This window comes from Hyaena hyaena, unplaced genomic scaffold (assembly GCF_003009895.1).
Source record: "Hyaena hyaena isolate Hyena2069 unplaced genomic scaffold, ASM300989v1 scaffold_72, whole genome shotgun sequence".
Classification (NCBI taxonomy): Eukaryota; Metazoa; Chordata; class Mammalia; order Carnivora; family Hyaenidae; genus Hyaena; species Hyaena hyaena.
This window is the reverse complement of record NW_024080703.1, coordinates 2,158,245-2,182,005: the sequence shown is the minus strand read 5'-3', so window position 1 is coordinate 2,182,005 and position 23,761 is coordinate 2,158,245. Positions and strand designations below refer to the sequence as shown.

Genomic DNA, 23,761 nt, shown 5'->3' with positions numbered 1-23,761 from the left:
ATGTTTTAAACTTTTGTATTCAGGTTGATATCTCAGAGAGCTTAAAGTGTTATTTACCATTTTAAAAGGCTTCTGAAGTCAATAGATAAAATAAATGGGAAGAGTCTTTGCGGTAAACTTAACATTTCTTTTTTTTTAAATTTATTTATTTATATTGAGAGAGAGAACATGAGCGGAGAAGAGACAGAAAGAGAGAGGGAGAAAAGAATCCCAAAGCAGGCTCCACACTGACAGCGCAGAGCCCAATGCAGGGCTTGATCTCACAAACCGTGAGATCATGAGCTGAGCTGAACCCAAGAGTCGGACACTTAACCGACTGAACCACCCAAGTACCCCTTAAAATTTATTTCCATCCAAGTTTGCTGAATGGATACTTTTCATTTCTACCTTGATTCCTTCTTTCCCTGATGGAACATTATTATAACACAGGCTATATAGTAGCTTGGAAAAATAATACTAGATTTGAAGAGAGATATAGAATGAAAAGTTGGATTTTGCAATAAACCAAGTTGATCCTATACCGCCATTTTGTGTTAGTAGTTGTCTAGTCAACTTTCACAGTTTAAACTTTATTGGCTGCTAATTTTGTCAAGCTATGTGAGTCCCATGAAGTGATCAATTAGAAAATTATCTATACTGCTTTATTACGCAGAGAGCAGATGCTGACATTTGCATAACCTTATTTTAAAGTTGCTCGTATGTCTTTCCAGATTAATCCCCAACATTACTGATTTTCATAGAAAATTATCAAATTATTGTGTGATTTTTTTTTCTCTCGCCCTCTCTTTGAATTTGAAGCAGTAGTTAAAACCTGCATAGATTCCATTTTTGCTCATCCTTGACATTTTATATGAATCATTTTCTCCATGGTCCAAGAAATCGAGACAGAATATATGGAAATCTCTACACTGGGGCTCACTGAATAGGAGCAGATGATGGCGGCGGTGGTGGCGGTTGGCATGAGTGGGCCAGGCATTGAGCGAGGTTCCCGAAATGGAATATATGATTCAATCCTCAAAGCAGTGCCGTGAGGCAGGGATAATCCTTAGGTCCAGGTTGCAGAGGAGGAAACAGGGGCATGGTCTTTGCTCAGGGTCATGGAGGTGGGGTCAACCTACACCAGGGCAGGCTGCTCTGTACATCCCTAGGGAGCTTGCAGCAGTGGAAACTTCTAGTCTCCACTCCTGTAACTGCTCTTTCCCTCTGCTTCCTGCTCAGTATCTGAGCCTGAACTTCTCCATATCTTCACTGAAATGTTTTTTTTTTTGCTTGCCTGATCTCTTTGAATTCTTCCAGACTGGAACGACCAGGGCTCCTTGAACTCTAGTAGGGCGCTTTGCAGGCATGGGTTTTCATTCTCTCCTTTCCTTCCTCCCTTCCTTCCTCTTCTCCCAGTTTCCTTTCCCTGTTACCCCTTCTCTTCTTCCTCCTCCTCCCCCTCCTTCTGTAAAGGGAATAAGGAAAAGGGGAAAAAATATATCCAATGGTTAGTAAGAATTTCCCTCTATGCTACATGTTAAAATGGCCCACCTCATTTCTCGTTCCCTGAGGAATGATGAAATGAACCAGGTTGATCTTGGCTTTTTTTTTTCCCCTGGAAAAAACCACCATACTTTTTAAAAGCTTTAGAGATGGACGATCGTAAAAGGTTTATAGACTGAAAGTCAGACCATCATAGTTTTAATCCTGTGTTGATTGATTGACTTGCCTGGTGAGCAAGTCTTCGTCTCTCTAAATTTTATCTCTCTTAACTATAAAACAAAGGAAAATGAGCCTAGATCATCTACTATATTTTGGGCATGTGAATAATTATCCTCTGTCTAGTGTCACAGGGAGTCTGGAATACAGCTTCCACTGGGAACTAGATGGATCACTCGTGACCACTTTTATTGTTCTATCTCAAAGATGAAGGAAGTTATTACTTATGAATTTAGGTTTCTATTGTAATTCTCTCACTGGTACTGGAATGTTCTTCATGTCTAGACTCTGTTCGTGGCCACAGGGATACCATAGGGAACACCACAAAGATTCCAGGAAACCGCTGTCATGAAACTTACATGTCGGGTGGGAGACAGACCAGATACGAGTAACTTTAAGAAGGTAATTTCAGAAGTGATAACAGCATCAATTAAATAAAACAGCACAATGTCAGAGAGAGGGGCACACGCGACACTTGGGTTGTGAAAGGGGTCAAGAGAATGACATAAAGCTCGTCAAAGACAGTCTCTCTGGAAGAAGGTGACATTAGAGCTGATGAGAATGAGGCAGCCCCGGCAAGTGCTGTCACACAAAAGCACGCAGCGTCCTTAGGATTTAGTTAAGAAAATCAACAACACGGTACCTCTAATTACTTCAGGATCGCGTCCCTTGTCATGTATACAGATATGTGTATAGACTGATTTCCAGGCTAAACAGAAACATTCGGTTGTTGCAAAAGCCATTTATTACGAACGTTCGAACACCTTGACCATTATTTCTATTTTATCAGGAGCCAAGTCAGCCACGTAAAATAAAGACAGTCACTCTTCCCTCATGGCAGTTAGTTAATTGTTGGTAGCCATTCCAGCTTTTGAAACAGAAGGCGCCGTGTGTGGAAGTGGAGGATTGTGATTGGACAGATAGGTCAATAAGGATTTCATGTCACTCGTAAGAAAATTACACTGGATATCCCTAGACTTTGATTGACTGCCTCATAATTGGTAACAAAAACCTGCATGCTGTTCACGAAGGTGCTGGGTCAGCCCGCACTAGGTCCTTTGAAACTAGCCATTCTCTCGTTGGAAACCTTGATGTCATAGCAACTGGAGCAGAAAAGCACACTCCGAAAGTCTCAAAATTATGCTACTGAGATACATCAATATGATAGAAACAATTTGATTTCGCCTCCTTTAAAAACATTTTTTTTTTTTTGCCTTTTTCCTATTTTGCTACAGGATGTAAATCTTCATGCATTTGTTTTTGTGGCTGGGTTTTATTCTGATAATGATATGTTGCTTCAAAACCCTTCATTTTGAGCATTTGCCTCCAATTAATTGTGATTCTCTCCCTTGCTGCCGATAAGCTTATTTAAATAATATTTCTTTGAAAGGAGAGACTACTCTTGGCTACTTTTGTCAATCCTGGAGTTCAGCCAGAGCTGGGGGCACGTACCTCGTTCCCCCTCAACTGTGGGGCGGCTGCGGGGGTCATAGTTATTTTAGATGCACTCAGAAATTGATCAACTTCACGAACACGCTCGGCTTCTTGGATCATTACTTTTGTTGAAAAATTCGCTGGAAGGAGAGTCAGGAATCCTGTTCACAGAATTCCAGATCTGGCTGTGATAACCGGAAGACCCGTTTATCATAATGGCCAGCATCCCTTCCCCGCGCACCTGTACAGACCCACTGGGAGCCCGAGAGGCTCAGCCCGCCAGCCCCCAGCTGGCTGCCAATGCACCTCCTGACCACTTGCAGTGTGTCTGCTGCCAATATGTCTTCCTTGGTGTGACAAACCTCGCAGAGACATATGAAAAGTCATGCTGGTGAGGACGGTTGTAATCACTGTTAACAAACAAGGTTCTGATTGCCAATATTACCATCTGTTCCATCGGGTTCCACATATTACCCTGTATGTGGGCTCTGTTAAACAGATTTCTGTACTGCCCAAGGTCACCCTTGATTCATATAACCAGCCTTTGCAGACGGGCTAAATGTGAACCTCCAAACTGCAGCAAGGGTTTCCTGAGAAGTCCCAAATGGCATCATCTAATGACCTGACCCTAGTAAACAGGGCCAGCAATGTCTGCAAAGACAAAACGTAGCCATCCTTTGGTATAGGGAATGGATATATCCTTAAGAGGTTGTCTAAAGTGTAAGATGTCATTTTTTAAAAAAATGTTTTATTTATTTTTGAGAGAGACATAGAGACAGCATGAGCAGGGGAAGGGTCAGACAGAGAGGGAGACACAGAATCTGAAGACAGGCTCCAGGCTCTGAGCTTGCTGTCAGCACAGAGCCTGATGTGGGGCTCAAACCCACGACCTGTGAGACCATGACCTGAGCTGAAGCGGGATGCTTAGCTGACTGAGCCACCCAGGTGCTCCTGTAAGATGTCATTTGTTAAACTCCACATAAGAATTACTTCACTAAAGTAATTGGGGGCGGGGAGGGCAGCTGTAGGTGATACAAATGGAGACCTCAATTCTGTCGCGTCCTTTGCCTTCTTGAGAACTTAAAGCTGAGCTGGGCATTTTTCCCTCACTCTCTTGTGCGACTCCTACTGAGGTTTTCTTCATTGCTCCCCTTGAATTGAGTCAAGTCAACTTAGACATATTGATCTCCTCAGCCTGGGAGATAGAAACAAGACTCAAACACTGCCTCTAAGAAGTGGGTGCCAGGTGTAGACATAGGGGAGTGAATAACAAAGGGAGGCAGAGACGGACAAGAACGACTCTGTGTGGAAGGGACAGCTGAGTAGGCTTTGAAGGGTGAACTGCAGCCCCCAGGCAGAGGTGTGGAGGGGTAGGGACCGGCCTTTTTGGGGCAGAGAAAACATGAGTGCAAAGACACACAGACATGAGATAGCATAGTATTTTCAGGGAGCCATAAATAGATGCTTATTGGTGCGGAGTCGTACTTTTCTTTAGCAATGTTCTTAATGCCCTTGCCCGTAAGTGCTTTTTCATCGCGGGGCCCCAGGATTTAAACGAAAAACTCTGCGCTAAGCTCATTCCCTCAACAAGCTTCTATAAAATAGTATTTCAAGATTGTTAGTCCTGTGTGGCCATTTATGCCAAAACATCATTTTTTAAAAATGTATGTATGCTTAGCAAACAAATGATCTTGAGCCTATGTGGAAAGGAGCCCTGATCTAATTGGGGGTTATGCTTCCCAGAGGAAGAGGCATTTGTGCTGCACTTGGCAAGGCAGATAGGAATTTTCCGGGGGAAGAGTTTGTCAGGAAGTCAGGACGGCGTTCTGGAACACCAGCTGGGGAGACAGAGCCCGGTGGCGGTGGTGGCGTGCTGTGGGTGGCCAGAGAGGTCCAGAGCACAGAGCCACGGGAAGAGGTGAGAGGCCCCCTGCAGCCGTGGGGGAGGCACGGTGGCTCCTGCAAGGGCCTTGGAGCCCAAGTGAGAAATTTAGGGCTCCATCCCGAGCAACGGGAAACCAGTTAAAAGAAGTAGGGGCGAAATCTGATTGTATGTATTATATTTACATATCACTGTATATATAATTATTACAATTTGATTCTGATTCTATGTATTCTATATATCACTATATATAATTATAATAATCTGATTCTTTATTTTTTAATGTTTATTCATTTTTTAGACAGCACGAGTGGGGGAGGGGCAGAAAGAAAGGGGCGCAGAGGATTCGAAGCAGGCTCAGTGCTGATAGCAGTGATCCCATGGGGCTCGAACCCAGGAACTGTGAGATCATGACCTGAGTCAAAGTCGGTCGCTCAGCTGACCAAGCCACCCAGGTGCCCTGGATTATTATTTTAAAACATCACTTTACCTGTAAATTGGAGAAAGGATTGGAGGGGGAGAGGAGAGACCGGTTAGAAGAGAGGAGGTGGATTCAATTGGAGGGACGGAGCTGGAGAAAAGAGAGAGGTTCGAGAAATATGAGGGAGGAAACTAGTCAGGACTTGGTAATAAATTGGATACACATGATGTGTCGAACTTCACTTCTATTTACATATATCAAATGACATAAACAGATGTTTTCATACATTCCCATTTTTGGGTTTTAGTTATTTTTTTTAATGTATATTTTAAACTCTTACTTGATGAAATTCCAACTGATAGAGGTTAATGATAGTAAGAATCAAAATATTTTCGGATTATCATGACGACATATGGCCCCATAATTCTGGATTTTGTAACAAAGCAGTTTGACTTCCGTCCTGTTCATTTGGAGAATACTACAGACTATCTAGGAAACTGAAATGTGTTTTTAAGATATGACAGGCTTCAGCTTGTGTACAAATTAGACACAGCAAAAAATAAAACAGAATGTCTTGGGTCTGAATCACAGAATTAATGCCATTCTTTTTTTTTTTTTTAAAGTATAAATTCTGTGCTCTATTCCTATAAATGAAATTAAGGATTTTTTTTTTCAGGTAAGAATAATAAGCTTGTTTTTTTTTTCACCATAATAATTTAATCTCAGTTATGCTTTTTACACTTGCACAGAGTGCAGACGGCACATTATAGGCAGGTAGTTCCTCCCGCTGCACGCCTACGATTTGTTTTTCGGTGCTGGCAGTTATATTCTATTTAGTAAAAGCTCTATTCCACTGTGTACCAGAATCTTCGGTTTCTTAAACAGCTTGGATTTTATGTACTTCTCTTTACTGGCTCATAAAGACTACAGAAAAGAGCAGAAGGTAGAGATATAAAGGAACCAAGGCAAAATATGCCTTTGTCCAGGAGAGGAAGAAGCCACAATGAAACACAAAAGCTGTGGGCAGAGGCACATCTGATGAGAATTCCTGCATCTCATAGCCCGTGGTTTTTTTTGTTTTTGTTTTTTTAATAAGAGAAATCGAAATGATGGAGTGTGATCCTACGTATTTACTTAAATTTTCCAGAAAACCCCTGATACATACAAAAGACAAAGCCCTTGAGAATCAACAGGGATGTGTTTACCTAAAATACTGGTACTTTCTGTCACAGTTGCCGCCGTTGAAATGCCTCCACTGTCTGCTCCTCCATTATTCTCCGGGATGTTTTAAAAGGCGATTCCCATCAAAGGAAAAAAATCACTACGTGACAAAGGAATTGTGCATTCTCACCAAGGCATAGTTTGCAATGATTAAAAACTACAGAGTGTTTAGGCTGAAGGGACTGATCGCATTAAGTGCCTGGAAAACAAGTCAGAGAAACAAATTGAGTTTTGAACAGGTTTACGTCTATAATGATTAGAAAATAGGCATAGTTTCAAATGCTTGCTGGCATTTTTAAAAACTCAATATTTCAACTCTAAGTAAAAATAGGAGAAGTTTTCTGATAAACGATTAGAGCCCTCAAAGTTTTCCTGATTCATAAAATCAAACGACTACCATTTGATTAATAGTGGAGAGAGAATTAAAAGTAAAAGTAAGATTTTTAATCTTATTTTAATCTCCTGGGAAGGGAAAGCAAATGCTGGCCCTCGAGCAATACCATAGTGAGATGCAGGCCCTTCCTACCAGTATTTTTATATAAACACATTTTGGTTACCTGTCATCCAACCAAATTATAAAGGGATGCCTTCCCAAAAAAAGAAGGGGAGACACCACAGGAAGGATTAAATATGTACCGAGGACTAGAGTATGGGTACGAATGGAACCAGACTCTGACTTTGCCTTTGTATAAATATGGTGTGTTTCCTGGACAGATTTATTCATACCAGGGGTGGGAGGTGCTTTGAGGGTTAGTACCAGCCGGCCCGGCATTCTCCGGAGCCTCAGTTCCCGAGTTACTGTCAGATCAGTCCACCTCCGAGCGGGTCTGTGTGACAAACACAGCTTCTTTTCTCCTCAGTGAGATTTCATTCACATTCTGTACTCTCTTGGGCAATTGTGATGACTTCTATTCTTTTTAAAAAAAATTTTTTTTATACTTATTTTTTGGTGGAGAGAGGAAGAGCAAGCTGGGGAGGGGCAGAGAGAGAGAGAGAGGTGGGGGGGATCCACCCTGTCAGCACAGAGCCTGATGCAGGGCTCGAACTCACGAACTGTGAGATCATGACCTGAGCCAAAACCAAGAGTGGGACGCTTTACTGACTGAGCCACGCAGGTGCCCAGATAACTTCTATCCTTGAGGTTTCACTTCTCCTTCACAATCAGCAAATTTAAGTGACCACCAAATCAAATTTAATTCATCAGAATACAGGGTGATGGGCTGAATCATATAGCCTCACTTTTTTTTTTTCTCCACTTTTGGTTCTTAATATGCTCCTAAGTGAAAAAAAAATGTGTCAAATATAAACCTGAAAGAGATGTTCATATTATTGGAGTCTCAGGTATATTTTTGTTGCCTTGATTCCCTCTATTTCCATAATGATGTAAATGGATTTTTCACAAGAATTTGGGGTCTTCCTTTGAAACTAGGATGCTCTGTATGTCTTATTGTTTGGAACATCTCTCATCTGAAGCAATTCCAAATATTAAGGAGCATAATTAAATCATTTTCCACTGTTAAAATGATTTCTTTTTTTATTTTCACTACTTTGTGAGCTTTTTAATTAGGAAGCAAGAACTATAGAAAAGATTGCATTCTTAAAAGGAGGTATAGGCTTATTACTTGTGAGACTATTAATATCTTTATGGATGACTGTGGACTTTTTATAGCAGAAATAGGAAATTTACCAACTGATTATGCCTACATGACTAACAGTAGCTAGTAGTTATCATGTCAGCAGTATGACTTTGATCTTTGATGTTTAATTTGTAAAAGCAACATTCACCTCCAAAATGTTTTGCTGGCTCCCAATGTGTTAACCTCTGCCCACAATTAGCAGCCTCATTTAAAAAGGGGGAAGATGAGCACCCCCACTCCACACTCATTCCTACTATTTTAAAACGTTGCTTTATAGTTTATTTTTGAGACAGAGAGAGACAGAGCACGAGTGGGGTAGGGGTAGAGAAAGAAGGAGACACAGAATCTGAAGCAGGCTCCAGGCACTGAGCTGTCAGCACAGAGCTGGACCGGGGGACTTTAACCCCTGAACCGTGAGATCATGACCTGAGCTGAAGTCGGATGCTCAACCAACTGAGCCACGAGGCACCCCTCATTTTACTATTTAAAGACTTTGCAGGGTGCATGCGTGACTCAGTAGGTTGAGCATCCCACTTTGGCTCAGGTCATGATCTTGGGCTTTGTCAGTTCGAGCCCCAGGTCCGGCTCTGTGCTGACAGCTCAGAGCCTGGAGCCTGCTTCAGATTCTGTGTGTGTCTCTCTCTCTGCCCCTTGACCACTCACACTCTGTATCTCTCTCTCTCTCAAAGATCGATGAACATTTAAAAAATTAAAAATTAAAAGCTTTGTTTTCCTACTGGATGGGAATATCTTGATCGACGTTCCCTGAATAGAATTTCCTGATCTTACAAGTATCACTGAATTAAAAAATTAACATTTGGAGGAGGTTTTCTAAGAAGTAGGTATGCATTTTTCTATCATGCTGTAAAAGTAGGAAAAGGGTTATTTAAATTCTTTCTTAACTGGCATCTTCCCAGACTCCATTTAAATCCCCAGCACCCCAATTCCGGGTTCATCGCAGCATAAATTCGTTTCTTTCTAAGACTGTATTTATGTAGCCATTTGTGGAATGAGTTCAGTTGTACACGCCAAAGACGATGTCTTGAACTCGGACGAATGACATTCGCTTCCATTCCCCCAGCGCTGTTGCTGAAGCCGACGGTGTCGACCCTTTAATAAACATCCTGTCCAGCACACGAGACGGCGCGGTCGCCAACGCTGCTACGGTGCTGGCGAACTTGGCAATGCAGGAGCCGCTGCGCGTGAACATCCAGAACCACGACGTCGTGCGCGCCCTCATCGGGCCCCTGCGCTCCGCGAACACCGTGGTGCAGAGCAAGGCGGCGCTCACCGTTGCGGCAACTGCGTGCGATGTGGAGGCCCGGACCGAGGTGAGAGCTTTACTAACCTTCATTCCCTCCCGCTTCCGGTCCCTACCGATCGGTGGATGCTTCTGAAACATTTTCAAGTGTTTGAACCTACCCGTCGTTTAGGTCCTTCAACACTGGCCCCGCAACACGTCAGCCATGGACTCTGGGTGATAATAACGTGTCTGTGTTACGTTCACTACTTGTAACAAATGTACCGATCCGGCGGGGGACTTGATAATGGGAAATCGGCACGTGTGGGGGCGGGGAGTAAAGGAAATCCCTGTCCCGCGGCTCGATTTTGCAGTGAACCTGAAATTACTCTGCAACAAATGAAATCCATGAAGTCAGGGCCATACTTTGGAGAATCAATTGGCACCATCTAGCAAAGGAGAGCACAACCTATAATCTGGCAGTCTCTCCAAGTTATACCTAAGCCAGTCTCTTGCCTCTGTGCCCCAGGAGGCATTGTGTATAACGTCTAACAACTGGACACACACCAATTGTCCAGTTTTTAAGAGAATGGGTGAATCAGTTTGTGGTATATTCACAAAATGGAATTTCACACCAGTGAACATGAATGAACTATGGTTACAGACAGCAGCAGGGATGAATCTCAAGGATAATGCTGAGCAAAACCAAATTGCAGAAGAATACATACTTTGGATTCCATTTCCGTACATTTGGAAATATGCAAACCTAAGCAATACATTGTTTAGATAAACAGACACATAAAGTAAAACTATAAAAACAAGCTAGAGAATGATTAACCCCAAATTCAAGAAATCCTCTTGGGGGATCAAGGGAGTGGATGTACTTGAGAGGAGCAAACAGGGGTTCAAGGTCATTTAAATGTGTCATTTCTTAAGCTGAGTGTTAGACACTCTGATGCTTTATGTCATACATATGGATTCCACACTCTCGTGTTTTTTATATGTTTCAGAGTTTTAAAACCTAGAATTTCATTTTTTACAAGTGTATCATGTCTATTTTTCTCTTGCTTTTCCCATATTTACTTGTCACGTGGCACTCATCAAAACAGCGTAAGACTCCGTTCCTCTCCCGCCAGTATAAATAGCAACAGCTAACACTTACTATGAAGTGAGTGCTATGCTCAACACTTGACAAGCATTTAAGCCTCCCTCGTGATGGGCTGGTTTGTAACCCCCATTTTACAGATGTGGAAAACAAGGCTTAAAGACATAGTGTGCTCAAAGCAGAGTGGGTAAGTTGGAAGATCAGGGATGCCATCTAGAGCCTGAGGTGCTGCGCTGTGCTCTCTGCTCAGACAACTAACAACTATTTTCTCATCGGCCGCTTAGGTATCTATTCTATCCTGCTTCTTTGTTCCCGTCGATTCGGTTCATTTGTTTTCATCCATTAAGGCACTAAGATTCCTAAATATTTATTCTACATTTACTATGGGCCAGAGACTATGCTAGGCTTCGGCAACAGAAGGATAAAAGCATTTTGGTCTCACCTCCACGCGGTCTGCAGAATAGTCCATCCATTTCCTGGAATACCGCCGATCAGACTACTGCTCTCTCCACCACCCACCACCGCCCCTGCCTCCACCCCCCCCCCCACCTCCTGCTTCTCACACTGCCTCCAGACCGATCTTTCAAATATGTGACCCTCATTGCCTCAGTGCAAGTCCCTGGTCTGTGCACTGCTCCCTGCCCCGGGGGAAAAGTTCAGCTGCTTCATGTGATCGGCAATGGCTCTTACTGACCTGCACCTACCCACCTGCGCCTCATGCCATCTCAGCCGTCCTGTCTGCTCAAACTTGGCAGTGCCCTCTGCTATTGCTCCCGTTATACCCTGTGCATGCTTCCCTTGTCTGTTTCTCATATATGGTTCCTGTGTGAAAGACTATAAGCTCCTCGAGGCTATAGGGAAGGGAACTGAAGAGTTTTTCTTCCTGTGTCCATGTCAATAATATATATCTATATATCTGACACAGTGCATGCTTTATAAGCAGTTGTTGAATGAATGAGTAAATGAATGTAGGAATTCATAGATGAACGAGATCTTTGCCAAAAGAACACATGGACTTAGACCATCATGTATTAAACTCAGAAATAAAGATGTTCTGAAATTTGGCTTGCAAGAGATGCTTCAGGTAAACTTTTCTAAGCTGCGCATGTTGCACGTGCGAAAGTATAATCTCTGAGAAGAAACGATCACTGGACCCTGACCTAAAATGACTGAATCAAGTAGATCTTATCCCACAAGAGCTCTCATCTTCAGATACTGCACATAGAAACTGATAGAATATTCTTTTTTGTGGCCTTTAGGCTCAGATAATACAATATTGCATATCAGACAGTAGATAAGAGCTTTGTCAAATCTTTTTTTATTTCCTGATTGGAATAATTTTATACAAGAGTAATACCCTTTGTCACCTGAATTTCTTTTAGTAATATGATTAATGTAGTTCTGCCCAAGTTTCTTCTATTCTTTTTGGCCCTTTTTTAGTCCTTGGAAAGTTGAAGAGAAGATGCTGTGCAGTGATAATAAAAATTGGTCTTTTTCTAGGGAATTGCTACAGTGTTGGTTTGGCCACACTGATGATCTGATGGGAGTCGGCTCCTCCTGCCCAGCTGTAGGGACTGTATTAGTTTCCTCTTGCTGCTGTAACAAAATACCACAATGTAGTGGCCTAGTAGTAGTAATATAAATCTACTATCTTATAGTTTAGGAGATAAGAAGCTGAAAACAGGTTTCAAGGGCTAAAACCAAGATGTTAGCAGAGGTATGTTCCTTTGGGAGAGTTTGGGGGGAAATCTGTTTCCCGGCCCTTTCTAGTATTTACCACCCACCTCCATCCCTTGGCTATTGCCCCTTCCTCCACCTTCAAAGGGTATTACTCCAATCTCTGCTTCTACACACCTCCTTTCTCGTCTCCAGGCACCCTTCTCTTCATCTTATAAGGACCCTTGTAATTAAATTGGGCCCACCTGTTTATCCAAGGCAATCTCCCCATCTCAAAATTGTTAGCTTATCACATCTGCAAATTCCCTTCCAGGGAAAAGGACACCTTTGGGTGACCATCATTCTGCCTACCCCAGCGCCAAACGAACATTCAGGTTGATGAACAGAATGAGTGAAGGTAGAACAGGAGATGATAGGCTCTCCGCCCAGTCTCCAGCCCACCTGAATCAGGACGACTGTTCTCGATTATTTCACTGTGGCCTCCTCTTGACCTTGAACATAAACCTGGGCTCCTGTCTATGAGGAGGCCCCACCCCAGATGTGAAAATACCAGTTACGCACAGATCCCAAAATGCTCTCACATCATTAACACCTTTTAACCACCAAGTGAGGAATTTTTAAAAAATGAATGTTTATATTGTGTACTCCCAACGTGTAACTTTCAGTTTCTACTTTTAGTTAAGAAATTCAGGGGGCCTGGAGCCGCTGGTCGAGCTCCTGCGCTCGAAGAACGAAGAAGTAAGAAGGCACGCCAGCTGGGCCGTGATGGTGTGCGCCAACGACGAGCTCATGGCTGTTGAATTATGCAAGCTTGGGTGAGTGGAGCTGCCCAGGGTTTCTGGCTCAGAGGAGGAGCAGAGGATGAGAGAGCACACTCTTCAGGCCCAAGGAAGGTCAGGCAGAGGCCACACACCTGCTCGCAGGCAGCAGGGCCCTGGGGAGCTGGGCCAGGCACAGGGACCTTTCCGCTAGAAGGGACCGCCCAGTCGGAGCAGGGACATCTGGGCTCCTCCCACCTGGAGATGCCCCTCCCCACCACCACGAAGCCATCTTCACTGTCTCTCTGTCCACGTTTCATCCTGATCAACACCTTTCACTTCACTCTGCAATTGTGAAACAACAACTCTGCCTCTCTACTTTTTACCTTTTCCCGTTTTTGTTTTTACGTTTATTTCTTTATTTTGAGAAAGTGGGAGAGAGAGGATCCCAAGCCGGCTCCTCACTATCAGTGTGGTGCCTGACGCTGGCCTTGAACTCACCAACCTGTGAGATCATGACTTAAGACCAAACCAAGAATCCCTTTCTTGGTGAACTGAGCTGCCCAGGTGCTCCTGTCTCTCCACTTTGGAAGCTAAAATAAAATGCGTGAGCCGTGACTACGTCTCCTTTTTCTCCCTCCTTCATCCAGACCTTTCTTTCAGAATTCCGCATTTAACCAGCCTCACCAAAGCAGTTCTTGCATCAATAGCACACGAGCCACTTGCCTTATAAGGTTCCGCTGATAGGTTTGCCCTACTTCTACCCATCTTTATTTTTATTTTTTATTTTTGAAAAAAAATTATTTTTACATAGTATCTACATCCAATGTGGGGGTCAAACTTACAATCCTGAGATCAAGAATCACTCACGGACTGGGGCACCTGGGTGGCTCAGTTAGTTGGGTGTCCGACTTCGGCTCAGGTCATGATCTCACGGTTTGTGAGTTTGAGCCCCACATCAGGCTCTGTGCTGACAGCTAGCTCAGAGCCTGGAGCCTGTTTCGGATTCTGTGTCTTCCTCTCTCTCTCTGACCCTCCCTTGCTCTTGCTCTCTCTCTCTCAGAAATAAATTAAAAACATTAAAAAAAAGAAAAAAAGGATCACCCACGGGCTGAGCCAGCCAGGTTCCCCCTTACCATCTTCGTTTTCATATATATTGCCTGGTTAGCGAAAAGTGGGGAGTCCAATACTAGTTTTGCTTTAAATAAATACCTCTTTTCTCTTTCAAAGTATCCTTTTCAACTGTTTGAATATAAGGCACACATGGCATATATATTCTCAAAAAGGACTGATTCATCTTCCTAATTCTGTATTACTTTATCTAAAAGGGCAAGATGTTGGGGCACCTGAGTGGCTCAGTTGGTTAAGTGTCAGACTTCAGCTCAGGTCATGATGTCATGGTCCACAGGTTCGAGACCCACAGAAGGCTCTGTGTTGGCAGCGCAAAGCCTGTAGCCTGCTTCAGATTCTGTGTCTCCCTCTCTCTCTGCCCTTCCCCCACCCGTGCTTGGTCTCTCGTAAAAGTGAATAAACATTAGTAAGTAAATAAATAAAAGGGTGAGATGTCTTTAACTTTCCCATCTCAATTCTTCACTCAGGGTCTTAACTACATATATAAATGGGAATTTAACATCAGATTGCTTGTTTAAAGCAAATAATGCTTTTTTTTTCTTTTATTGACAGGGCTTTAGATATCCTTGAAGAAGTTAATCTATCAGTAAGTCGGAAAAATAAATTCAGTGAGATGGCTTATAACAAATTGCTCAACAATAACCTATCTCTGAAATATAGCGTGACTGGCTATTTGTCTTCGAGTAACATAATTAGTGATGGATTCTATGATTACGGTCGGGTAAGTGACAGCACTAATTTGTATTTTCGTATGAGCAATCATTTCTGTAGTCACGATGCCGTTACATTGCAATTTTATAACCACCTAGCAGAATGTATATTTTTATAGACAGAAACCTGGGAATCAGAGCTTTACTCTTAACTGGCTATAAGATTTTGCATTTATGTACAGTTTTACCTAGAATCTGCTTGTCTGTTATGGAATCAGCTAGCTAATGCTACTCTCTCTCAAGTTTCAGAGAAAGTATAAAAGAAGAAGCACTTTGTGTTTGTGGTTTTTATTATTTCCAGGGCTCAGCTTAGCAATAATGATAGAAATATAAGTGTTTTTGTTTTATTTATTTATTTATTTTAACACTTATTCATTTTTGAGAGACTTAGAGAGACAGAGTGTGAATGGGGGATGGGCAGAGAGAGGGAGACAGAATCCGAAGCAGGCTCTGGGCTCCCAGCTGTCAGCACAGAGCCCGAGGTGGGGTTCAAACTCAGAGACTGCGAGACCATGACCTGAGCCGAAGTCCGACGCTTAACCGACTGAGCCGCTCAGGCGCCCTTTATTTTATTAATCATAATCTAATTGAAATTAACCAAATTATAATACCAGATTTTAAAATGTAATATAGAAAAACGCTATTGAAGCTGCATTTCTGATTATGATTTTAAAAACAATATACAGTGTAATTCAGTGTTGATGTCAAGAGAAATGGGAAGCTGAAAATCAGAATCTTGAGGACTTTTTGGCATTGCTGCTTAAGTTAGCATTTTCCTTTCTTCTGGAAACCAAAAGCAATAAGGGGAACAGGGGAAATTTAAAAAAGAAATTTTAACGTTTATTTATTTTTGAGAAAGAGACAGAGTGTGAGCGAGGGAGGGGCAGAGAGAGAGGGAGCCACAGAAACTGAATCAGGCTCCAGGCTCCGAGCTGTCAGAAGTCAGTACAGAACCCGATGCGGAGCTTGAACCCACAAACTGCAAGATCATGACCTGAGTTGAAGTCGGACGTTTAACCTTAACCGACTGAGCCACCCAGGCTCCTCAAGCAGGGGAAGTTTTTTAAATCTACAAATGCCATTTAAGCAAACCTAGGAAACAGAGATGATCCATGGACTCCAAAAAAAAAACAAACAACAAAAAACAAAAACACGTAAGGTGGCACCGAGGTGGCTCAGTCAGTTGAGCGTCGGACTGTCGATTTCCTCAGGTCACGCATGGTGGGATTGAGCCCCGCGTCAGGCTCCACACAGAGTGTGGAACCTGCTTGGATTCTCTCTCTCTCCCCCTGCCCTCCTCCCTTGCCCATGTGCTCTCACAGTCTCTCTTTCTCTCTAAAATTTAAAAAAAAAAAAGGAGTTACTGAAATTCCCTGAGATCAAGCCCACGGGGTGCAGGAGAAAGAATGAAAAGGGGCACGAATTAAGCGCAGAGAGAGACAAGGGAGCTTGTGGTGGCCGGTCTCAGAAAGTGCCCTCAGAACTCTACACGGCCTCAGGTGACGGGAGCGCTCACGGGCGCACAAGCCGAATGCTCTGTTTGCCGGGCGGGTGCAGAAAGAGGGCCTGGGTGAGCAAGGCTCGCAGCAGAAGCCTTCTCGGCTCAACTTGGTTCAAAAGGGCAGAGCAGACAGGGCCATGAAAGAACCACATAGCTGCACCATATTTGCAGGAAACACTCTATCGTGCGAACATTTTTAAAATTTTATTTTAATTTATTAAAAAACTTTTTAAAAGTTTATTTATTTATTTTGAGGCAAGGGGGGACAAGCAGAGGAGGAGCACAGAGAAGGAGGGAGAGAATCCCATCAGCACAGAGCCTGATGTGGGGCTTGAACTCAGGAACCATGAGTTCACAACCTGAACAGACATCAAGAGTCAGTTGTATTTCATTTCATTTCATTTCATTTTATATTTTATTTAATTTTTAATTTTTTTAAGTTCATTTGAGAGAAAGCACAAGCAGGCTAAAGGCAGAGAGAGAGGGGAGAGAGAGAGAGAATCCCTAGCAGGCTCCATGCTGCCTTCGCAGAGCCAGACACAGGGCTTGAACTCATGAACCATGAGATCATAACCTGAGCTGAAACCAAGCATCGGATGCTCAACCAACCAAGCCACTCAGGCACCCCTAATTTTAAAGTAATCTCTACACTGTGGGGCTCTAACTCATGACCCTGAGATAAAGAGTCACATGCTTTACTGGCTGAGCCAGCCAGGCGCCCCTAAGAGACGTTTTGAATAATGAAAAATGGCCAGCCTTAAACTTGACTCCTGATTTCCCTGGCTGCCACCGCCACCATGCCCATCATAACACACACACACACACACACACACACACACACACCACTGAGAAACCACTGCTCCGATAAAGCCCATCTCATTCAGTGAATCATAATTCAAAAAGAACTGGCACAACATTATTAGCACAAAGATGCATTGAGAAAAATGAGGAAAAGGGCAGAAAAACCAACAAAGAACACTTATCAGGAAAATGTTGCCATGAAACAGATAAAAGTGTGACAAAATGTATCTGCTCACGAGTTTTAAAAAAAACTTAATGAAACAGTATTTTTTATCAAGGAGAATTCTCTGATTCATTCATTCAGGAAATATTTTCTCATATTGTAGGTTGGGTGAGGTCAGTGAATAAGAGAGACATAGACCTCTACTTCCATAGAGGAAACAGACAGTAAGCCGGCAGCATGACAAATAAATAAATTATATACCATGATCAAAATGAGCAGAGCTTTGGGGGGAAAATAGAGCAGACACAAGATAAAGGGGCTTTCTAGTGCTGGGGGTTACTGGGGTTGGTATTTGTGATTTTAGAAATGGTGGTCGGGTAAGCCTCATAGGGAAGGTCATATGTGAGCAAAGACTAGAAGGTGAGGGATTTAGCCATGGAGATGGCTTGGGAAAGAGCTTTCCAGGCAGAGGAATCGGCTTGGACAGAAGCCATAAGGTATAAACAGGCTTGGCATATTTAAGAAATAGCCAAGGTCAGTTATAGCTGGAGCTGAGTGAACCAAGGGGCAGAATAGTAAGAACTAAATCAGAGAGATACAGAGAGACCAGATCAAGTGAGTCGTGTAGACCATTAGAAGGGTTTTGGCTTTTACTTTGAATGAAGTGGGAAAACTTGGCAGACAGAGTTCTGGGCAGAAAAATGACATGATCTGTCTGATTATTATTTTTTTGTTTAATGTTTTTGTTTGAGACAGAGAGAGAGAGACAGAGTGTGAGCAGGGGAGGGGCAGAGAGAGAGTGAGACAAAGAATCTGAAGCAAGTTCCAGGCTCTGAGCTGTCAGCACAAAGCCCAATGCCAGGCTCTAACTCATGAACTGCAAGCTCATGACCTGAGCTGAGGTTGGACACTTAACCAAATGAGCCACCCAGGTGCCCCATGATCTGAGTTTTAAAGGATCCTGAAAAGTGTCTTGGGTGAGAGAGGGATATAACTATAATATGATTGGAAAAAGACCTCAGAAGATGGTATGGTCTAACCTGCTGGTAAAATTGCTGATATAGGACTTGGTGTAGCCTATTTTTAGATATCTTCACAACATTTTTAGTCATCTCTTTCATAATTCGTTACTCTGACAGACAACAAATTCTCCCTCATGTATACAGAGCGATTTGCAAACTCAGCTACTTTCAGGGGCCAAACAGATAATTATGGTGTGAAACAGCTGAGTATAAAGCAGAGGGGTTGTGGGGAACTGGAGGACTAGACCCTACCCAAAGGCAAGATGTCTAGAAGTTCAGGTTCCTATGTCTAACTATGTCTATGTGTGTGTAAAATTATGGACTTCAACCAGTTGGGAACATCAGTATTCATTTAAAACATATACAACCCATGCGGATATTACTTTTTAGTTCTTAAATTATCTACAGATAAATCCTGGCACCAAACTTTTGCCTTTGAAGGATCTCTGCTTACAAGAACCCAGTGATCAGCGTGCTGTGCTCTTAGTTAACAGTAAATCTTCTGATGTGTGAGTCTCTTGGTGGGAGGGGCAGGAGGTAGGGGGGCGGGGGGGGGGATACAGGGAAGCACACAATGGTTTTTGTTTGCTCATCATCACATGACTATATCAAGATTCCCAGGACAGCATCTTTTTGTCCCCTGTATTTAACGCCTCCCTGAAAATAGACACCGGTCCGTAAACTCGTAGCCTGACATAGTAAAGACCATGAAATCACCACCAATGTGGTTTTCCCATTGACTCCCCATTACCACTCAATTCCAGATGTGTTACTGTAGTCAGTGCTTATTACCCTCCTGGTAACATGAAGTTAATTGAAGGAAGTATAAATAGATCGGAGCACACCAAAACCAATCGTGTTCACCGGGATCCAGAACTGTATGCGGGACTCTAAGTGCTGCCCAGGGCTTTTTAAAAATATAAAATAAGAAATTAATAGTAAAGCTAAAGATGAAAGCTTCAGAATTTTAAAAAATGTTCATATATATGTGACCATTATATACATATATATATATATGACCAAATATATATCTATATATTTTACGGAGCACATTTTATAAAAATATTTCCTGTTCCAGTTCATGAAAAACTTTATAATATGCTTTGTCTTACTTTTATGCATTTATTATGTCACTTTTAAAATCAGCTCCAAATATGATTCCCACCCCCCCAAAAATCTGTCTTTTGTAGGACAGATCCAATATTGACAAGTCAAGTATTTTAACTCGTGTGTAATTTCAAATATGTAAAATTTTAGTTCTCCACCTCCATCTACAGAAGATAAATCATCAGATGTTGGTTATGGACGGAGTATTTCTTCTTCATCTTCTTTAAGAAGAGCAAGCAAAGAAAAGAGCAAGTAAGAAAATTATATTTTGTCTGGACTTAAAGAATCCTACCCTTAATGTGGAAGTAAAAAAAAAAAAAAAAGATTAGATTTTAGATTTTGGTAACATAGTTTTTAAAAAAATTTTTTTTTGATGTTTATTAATTTTGAGAGAGAGAGAGATAGAGAGGATGCAGGGGAGGGGCAGAGAGGGAGACCGAGAATCCCAAGGAGGCTGTACACAGTCAGCGCAGAGCCAGATGCGGGACTTGAACTCATGAACTGTGAGATTATGCCCTGAGCCGAAATCAAGAGTCGGATGCTTAACTGACTGAGCTGCCCAGGCGCCCCTCGGAATTGCTGTTTTAAATTGGCATGGAGAACAGACACTTCTCCAAAGAGGACATCCAGATGGCCAACAGACACATGAAATGATGCTCAGCATCCCTCCTCATCAGGGAAATACAAATCAAAACCACACTGAGATACCACCTCACGCCAGTCAGAGTGGCTAAAATGAGCAAATCAGAGAACTCTAGATGTTGGCGAGGATGTGGAGAAACGGGCACCCTCCTGCACTGTTGGTGGGAATGTAAACTGGTACAGCCCCTCTGGAAAACAGTGTGGAGGTTCCTCAGGAAACTAACACTAGAACTCCCCTATGACCCAGCAATAGCACTGCTAGGAATTTCCCCAAGGGATACAGAAATGCTGAGGCATAGGAGCACATGTACCCCAATGTTCATAGCAGCACTCTCCACAATAGCTAAAACATGGAAAGAGCCTAAGTGTCCATCAACAGATGAATGGATCAAGAAGATGTGGTTTATCTATACCATGGAATACTACTTGGCAATGAGAAACAATGAAATCTGGCCATGTGTAGCAACATGGATGGACCTTGAGGGTGTTATGCTGAGCGAAATAAGTCAGGCAGAGAAGGACAAATATCATATGTTTGCACGTCTGGAGGATTAGGAGGAACTTAACTGAGGAACAAGGGGGAGAAGAAGGGGGGAAATGGTGGGGGAAAGGGAGAGAGGCAAACCATGAGAGACTCTTGAATGCTGACAAAAACTGAGGACGGGGGGGGGGGGGGGGGGGGGGGGGAGGGGCATGGAGGAGGGCACTTGTGGGGATGAGCACTGAGTGCTGTGTGGAAACTAATTTGACAATAAACTATTTGTAAAAAAAAAAAAAATTGTCATGGAAAACATCTCTGGAAAAAGCAGCCAGCGAGACTGGCTTTCCATCCTGTGTGCTGTGAACGTGCACTGAGCCCTTGACCCCAGAGCATAGTGGCTGTGAGCAGCTTTGTTTTATTATCTGTGGATGGAAGAATGCCTGGTGCCCTGTCTCACGATGGGAGAGGAATCAAGGTGTGTCGTGGCAATGAACTTATGCCTCCTAATTTATGCCATGCCTTGCAAATGTAATACTTTATTAATTTTCATATGATTGAAATCGATGCGTTTTTTTCATACAATAAGAAAAAATAGTTATCATTTTAGTACCGGCTTTGGATCTCCCACAGAAGAGAAATCCGAGCCTCCTTCTGGACGAAACACTGCTGTTAGCAAAGGCACCACTAAAGAAAAAGGATCAAGGTAGGCAATGTGTTATTGTGTTCTCTTCCTAATTATAATCATGTCAGGGGAATGGGGGGGGGGGTTTAAATGAGGAAGCTTTGCCCCTGGAATTAGCGTGTTGGACGAAGCGAGGCTCAGGAGCTGTAATTAAAAAGTAACTTCATTTTTGTCCCTGGCAACCTCTTTAAAACTTCACCAGAGGCGATTTCTTCTTCTGCCTCTGGGTGAGAACTCACGTGACTTTGATCAGATATGGTCTCACAGGCACTTTAATTCAAAACCGGCAACAGGAATAGTAGCCACACCGAGTCATTTACTAAGTCCAGCCCGGTGTAGAGATCGACATAAAATGAACCCGGGGCCCTCCCTCATGGCTGCCTTTGTGGGTGGCGAGCCACACACGATGGAGTGTGGTTCTCGCCTCCTCTCTCTCTGTCTCTGTCTCTCTGTCTCTCTCTCTCTGCCTTATGCTTCCACATCCCCTCCCCATCCAGCTCACCCAAAGAAACCTCTGACCCTTCAGGAAGCAGCGAGAGGGGGGAGAGGGAAATAGGACCACGTTTCGACTTGATGGAACAATTACAGTGTGGTTTCATGCCTTTTGAGGCCTGGCATGTTTTAACCATGCTTCCTATACATTTACGTATTTTTAAACATATTATTTCTCTAATGAGCACTTTCCTGGATTCCTCAAAAACCCACACGGACCAATGCCACACTCCATGACCCTTTCATTATTGTTGACTTAAGCCCTTAAGAACCATTGTGGTATCGGAGGCCATCTGGCACATATGTCCAGCATCCGTTTTCTGATCGGGGACTGCCTGCCCCCCACCCCGAAAGGTCCCCCAAGGTGCAGACAGTGGCTTGCTGTCTTCCTCGGACCTCAGAGCTGTTCATTTTCCGTTTCTGACTTCGTTCTCTGTCAATGGCTTATTATTCTAATCTCTGCTTCTCATCTGCTCCTATCTAGGCCTGATACTTTTTGCCCTCCCCTCTCCTCCCCTTCCTTCCTCCCCCTGCCCTCCCCTCCTTTCCTCCCCTCCCTTCTCTTCCTGTCTTTCCTTTCCTCCTTAGGCTTCTCAGCCTCACCTCTACTGCACAAAGAGCTCCTTGAGAATAAGAACGTAGGCTGATTTAAGTCATTTCTCTTTTCATCCCCAGTCTTTAGCCAAGTGCTTGGCTGGCAAAATAGGCCTTCATGCTTATTCAAGAGAACAGAAATCTGAACTTTTACAGGAAAAGGTTATATTTGACAAGGCCCACCCATATAAGCTGTGTGTCTTGATCATATTGTTGCCTTCTCTTTGCCTGCGTCCCCTCATCAGTAAAATGGGCGTAACATAGGGTGTTGTGAGGATTAAATAAATCAGTACGTGAACAGTCCATGGAGCAATGTCTGGCACGAAGTAAACACTCAGCAAATATTAGTATTGTTGTACAAAATAGCTACAAGGAGCCAAAATCTACTCAACCCTTGCAGGGATGTAGAGGAAGGTCCAGAGTCCGATGTGGGAAACACAACCATCCCCAAAAGCACAGGAGCTGGGTTGAAGTCCATCATTGTAGGCTCTCTCTGCCTTTCTCCCTCTCTTTCTCTCTCTCCCTCTCTCCGCGTGCGTGGCATCTTATTTACAGATCATTTGTTAGCCTCCTTCACTTTCTTTTGATTACTGCCTCACCCACAACCATAGCATATGTGACTTGGACTTGCCATGGGACAGATCTGGCTCCAATTCCAAGCAAACTTTCAGTTCTGAATGAAGCCCGACAACTGTCAAGTGCATATTTGTAAGAGACCATCTTCTCTTCAGTGGCCAGACAAAGCGTTGGCTGGCTTTGAGGCAGGTGTCTCCCTTTGGTCTACCCAGCCATGGCCCTGGGGAAGAATCAGCCTTCTGCCCCCTTGATAAGAGGAGGGTAGGCACTTGTCTGATGAGTGACGGTCACGCATATATTGTACACATCATCATCAATCAACGTGGACGTTTCCCTCTGGTGTCTCTGTTACCAAGTCAGCTTTAATCTTTGCCAATTCTGCTACTTTTGGCTCTGTTTCACTCTCTTGTTTTTCCTCCAGCTCCATCTGGTTCTTAATTCTAAAGCTTTTGTGGGGAGAATGGGCAGTGTTTCTGGGTTGAAAGTCATTTTACGTACTTGTCAATCTCAAAATGCTGATTCTCAGACAGCCATGGATTTGTCATCGCAATATTTAATAGCAAGACTTCTCTGTATTATTTGGAAACACTCATATCTTTATTTCATCCATGTCTCCTCGTTCTATGGGGACATCCCCTCTACTCTGGCCCCTTTTGCTATCTCCTCACCTACCCTTACATATTGACATTCTCCAGGAATCTTCATTGGCGCCCTTTCTTACTCTCCATAGTCTTAGCTACTGTTGACATTTACATGCCCCTCTCCTGAGCCCTGCCTTCTCTATCC

At 43.2% G+C, this 23,761-nt stretch overlaps 1 protein-coding gene across 7 annotated transcripts in view; it reads left to right on the top strand.

Annotated features, from left to right (window-relative positions):
• The window catches only part of ARMC3 (armadillo repeat containing 3), a 95,210-nt gene that overhangs the window by 55,629 nt on the left and 15,820 nt on the right, over positions 1 to 23,761 (top strand). For 2 of the 7 annotated variants that reach the window (XM_039233018.1, XM_039233012.1), the window contains 6 exons: positions 9,375 to 9,624; positions 12,994 to 13,130; positions 14,757 to 14,925; positions 18,792 to 18,910; positions 19,659 to 19,760; positions 21,227 to 21,334. In XM_039233018.1, coding sequence (XP_039088949.1) covers positions 9,375 to 9,624; positions 12,994 to 13,130; positions 14,757 to 14,925; positions 18,792 to 18,910; positions 19,659 to 19,760; positions 21,227 to 21,334 — 885 coding nt within the window. The remainder of the gene's footprint in view (positions 1 to 9,374; positions 9,625 to 12,993; positions 13,131 to 14,756; positions 14,926 to 18,791; positions 18,911 to 19,658; positions 19,761 to 21,226; positions 21,335 to 23,761) is intronic. The other 5 variants (XM_039233017.1, XM_039233016.1, XM_039233015.1 and 2 more) reach the window with 5 other exon arrangements.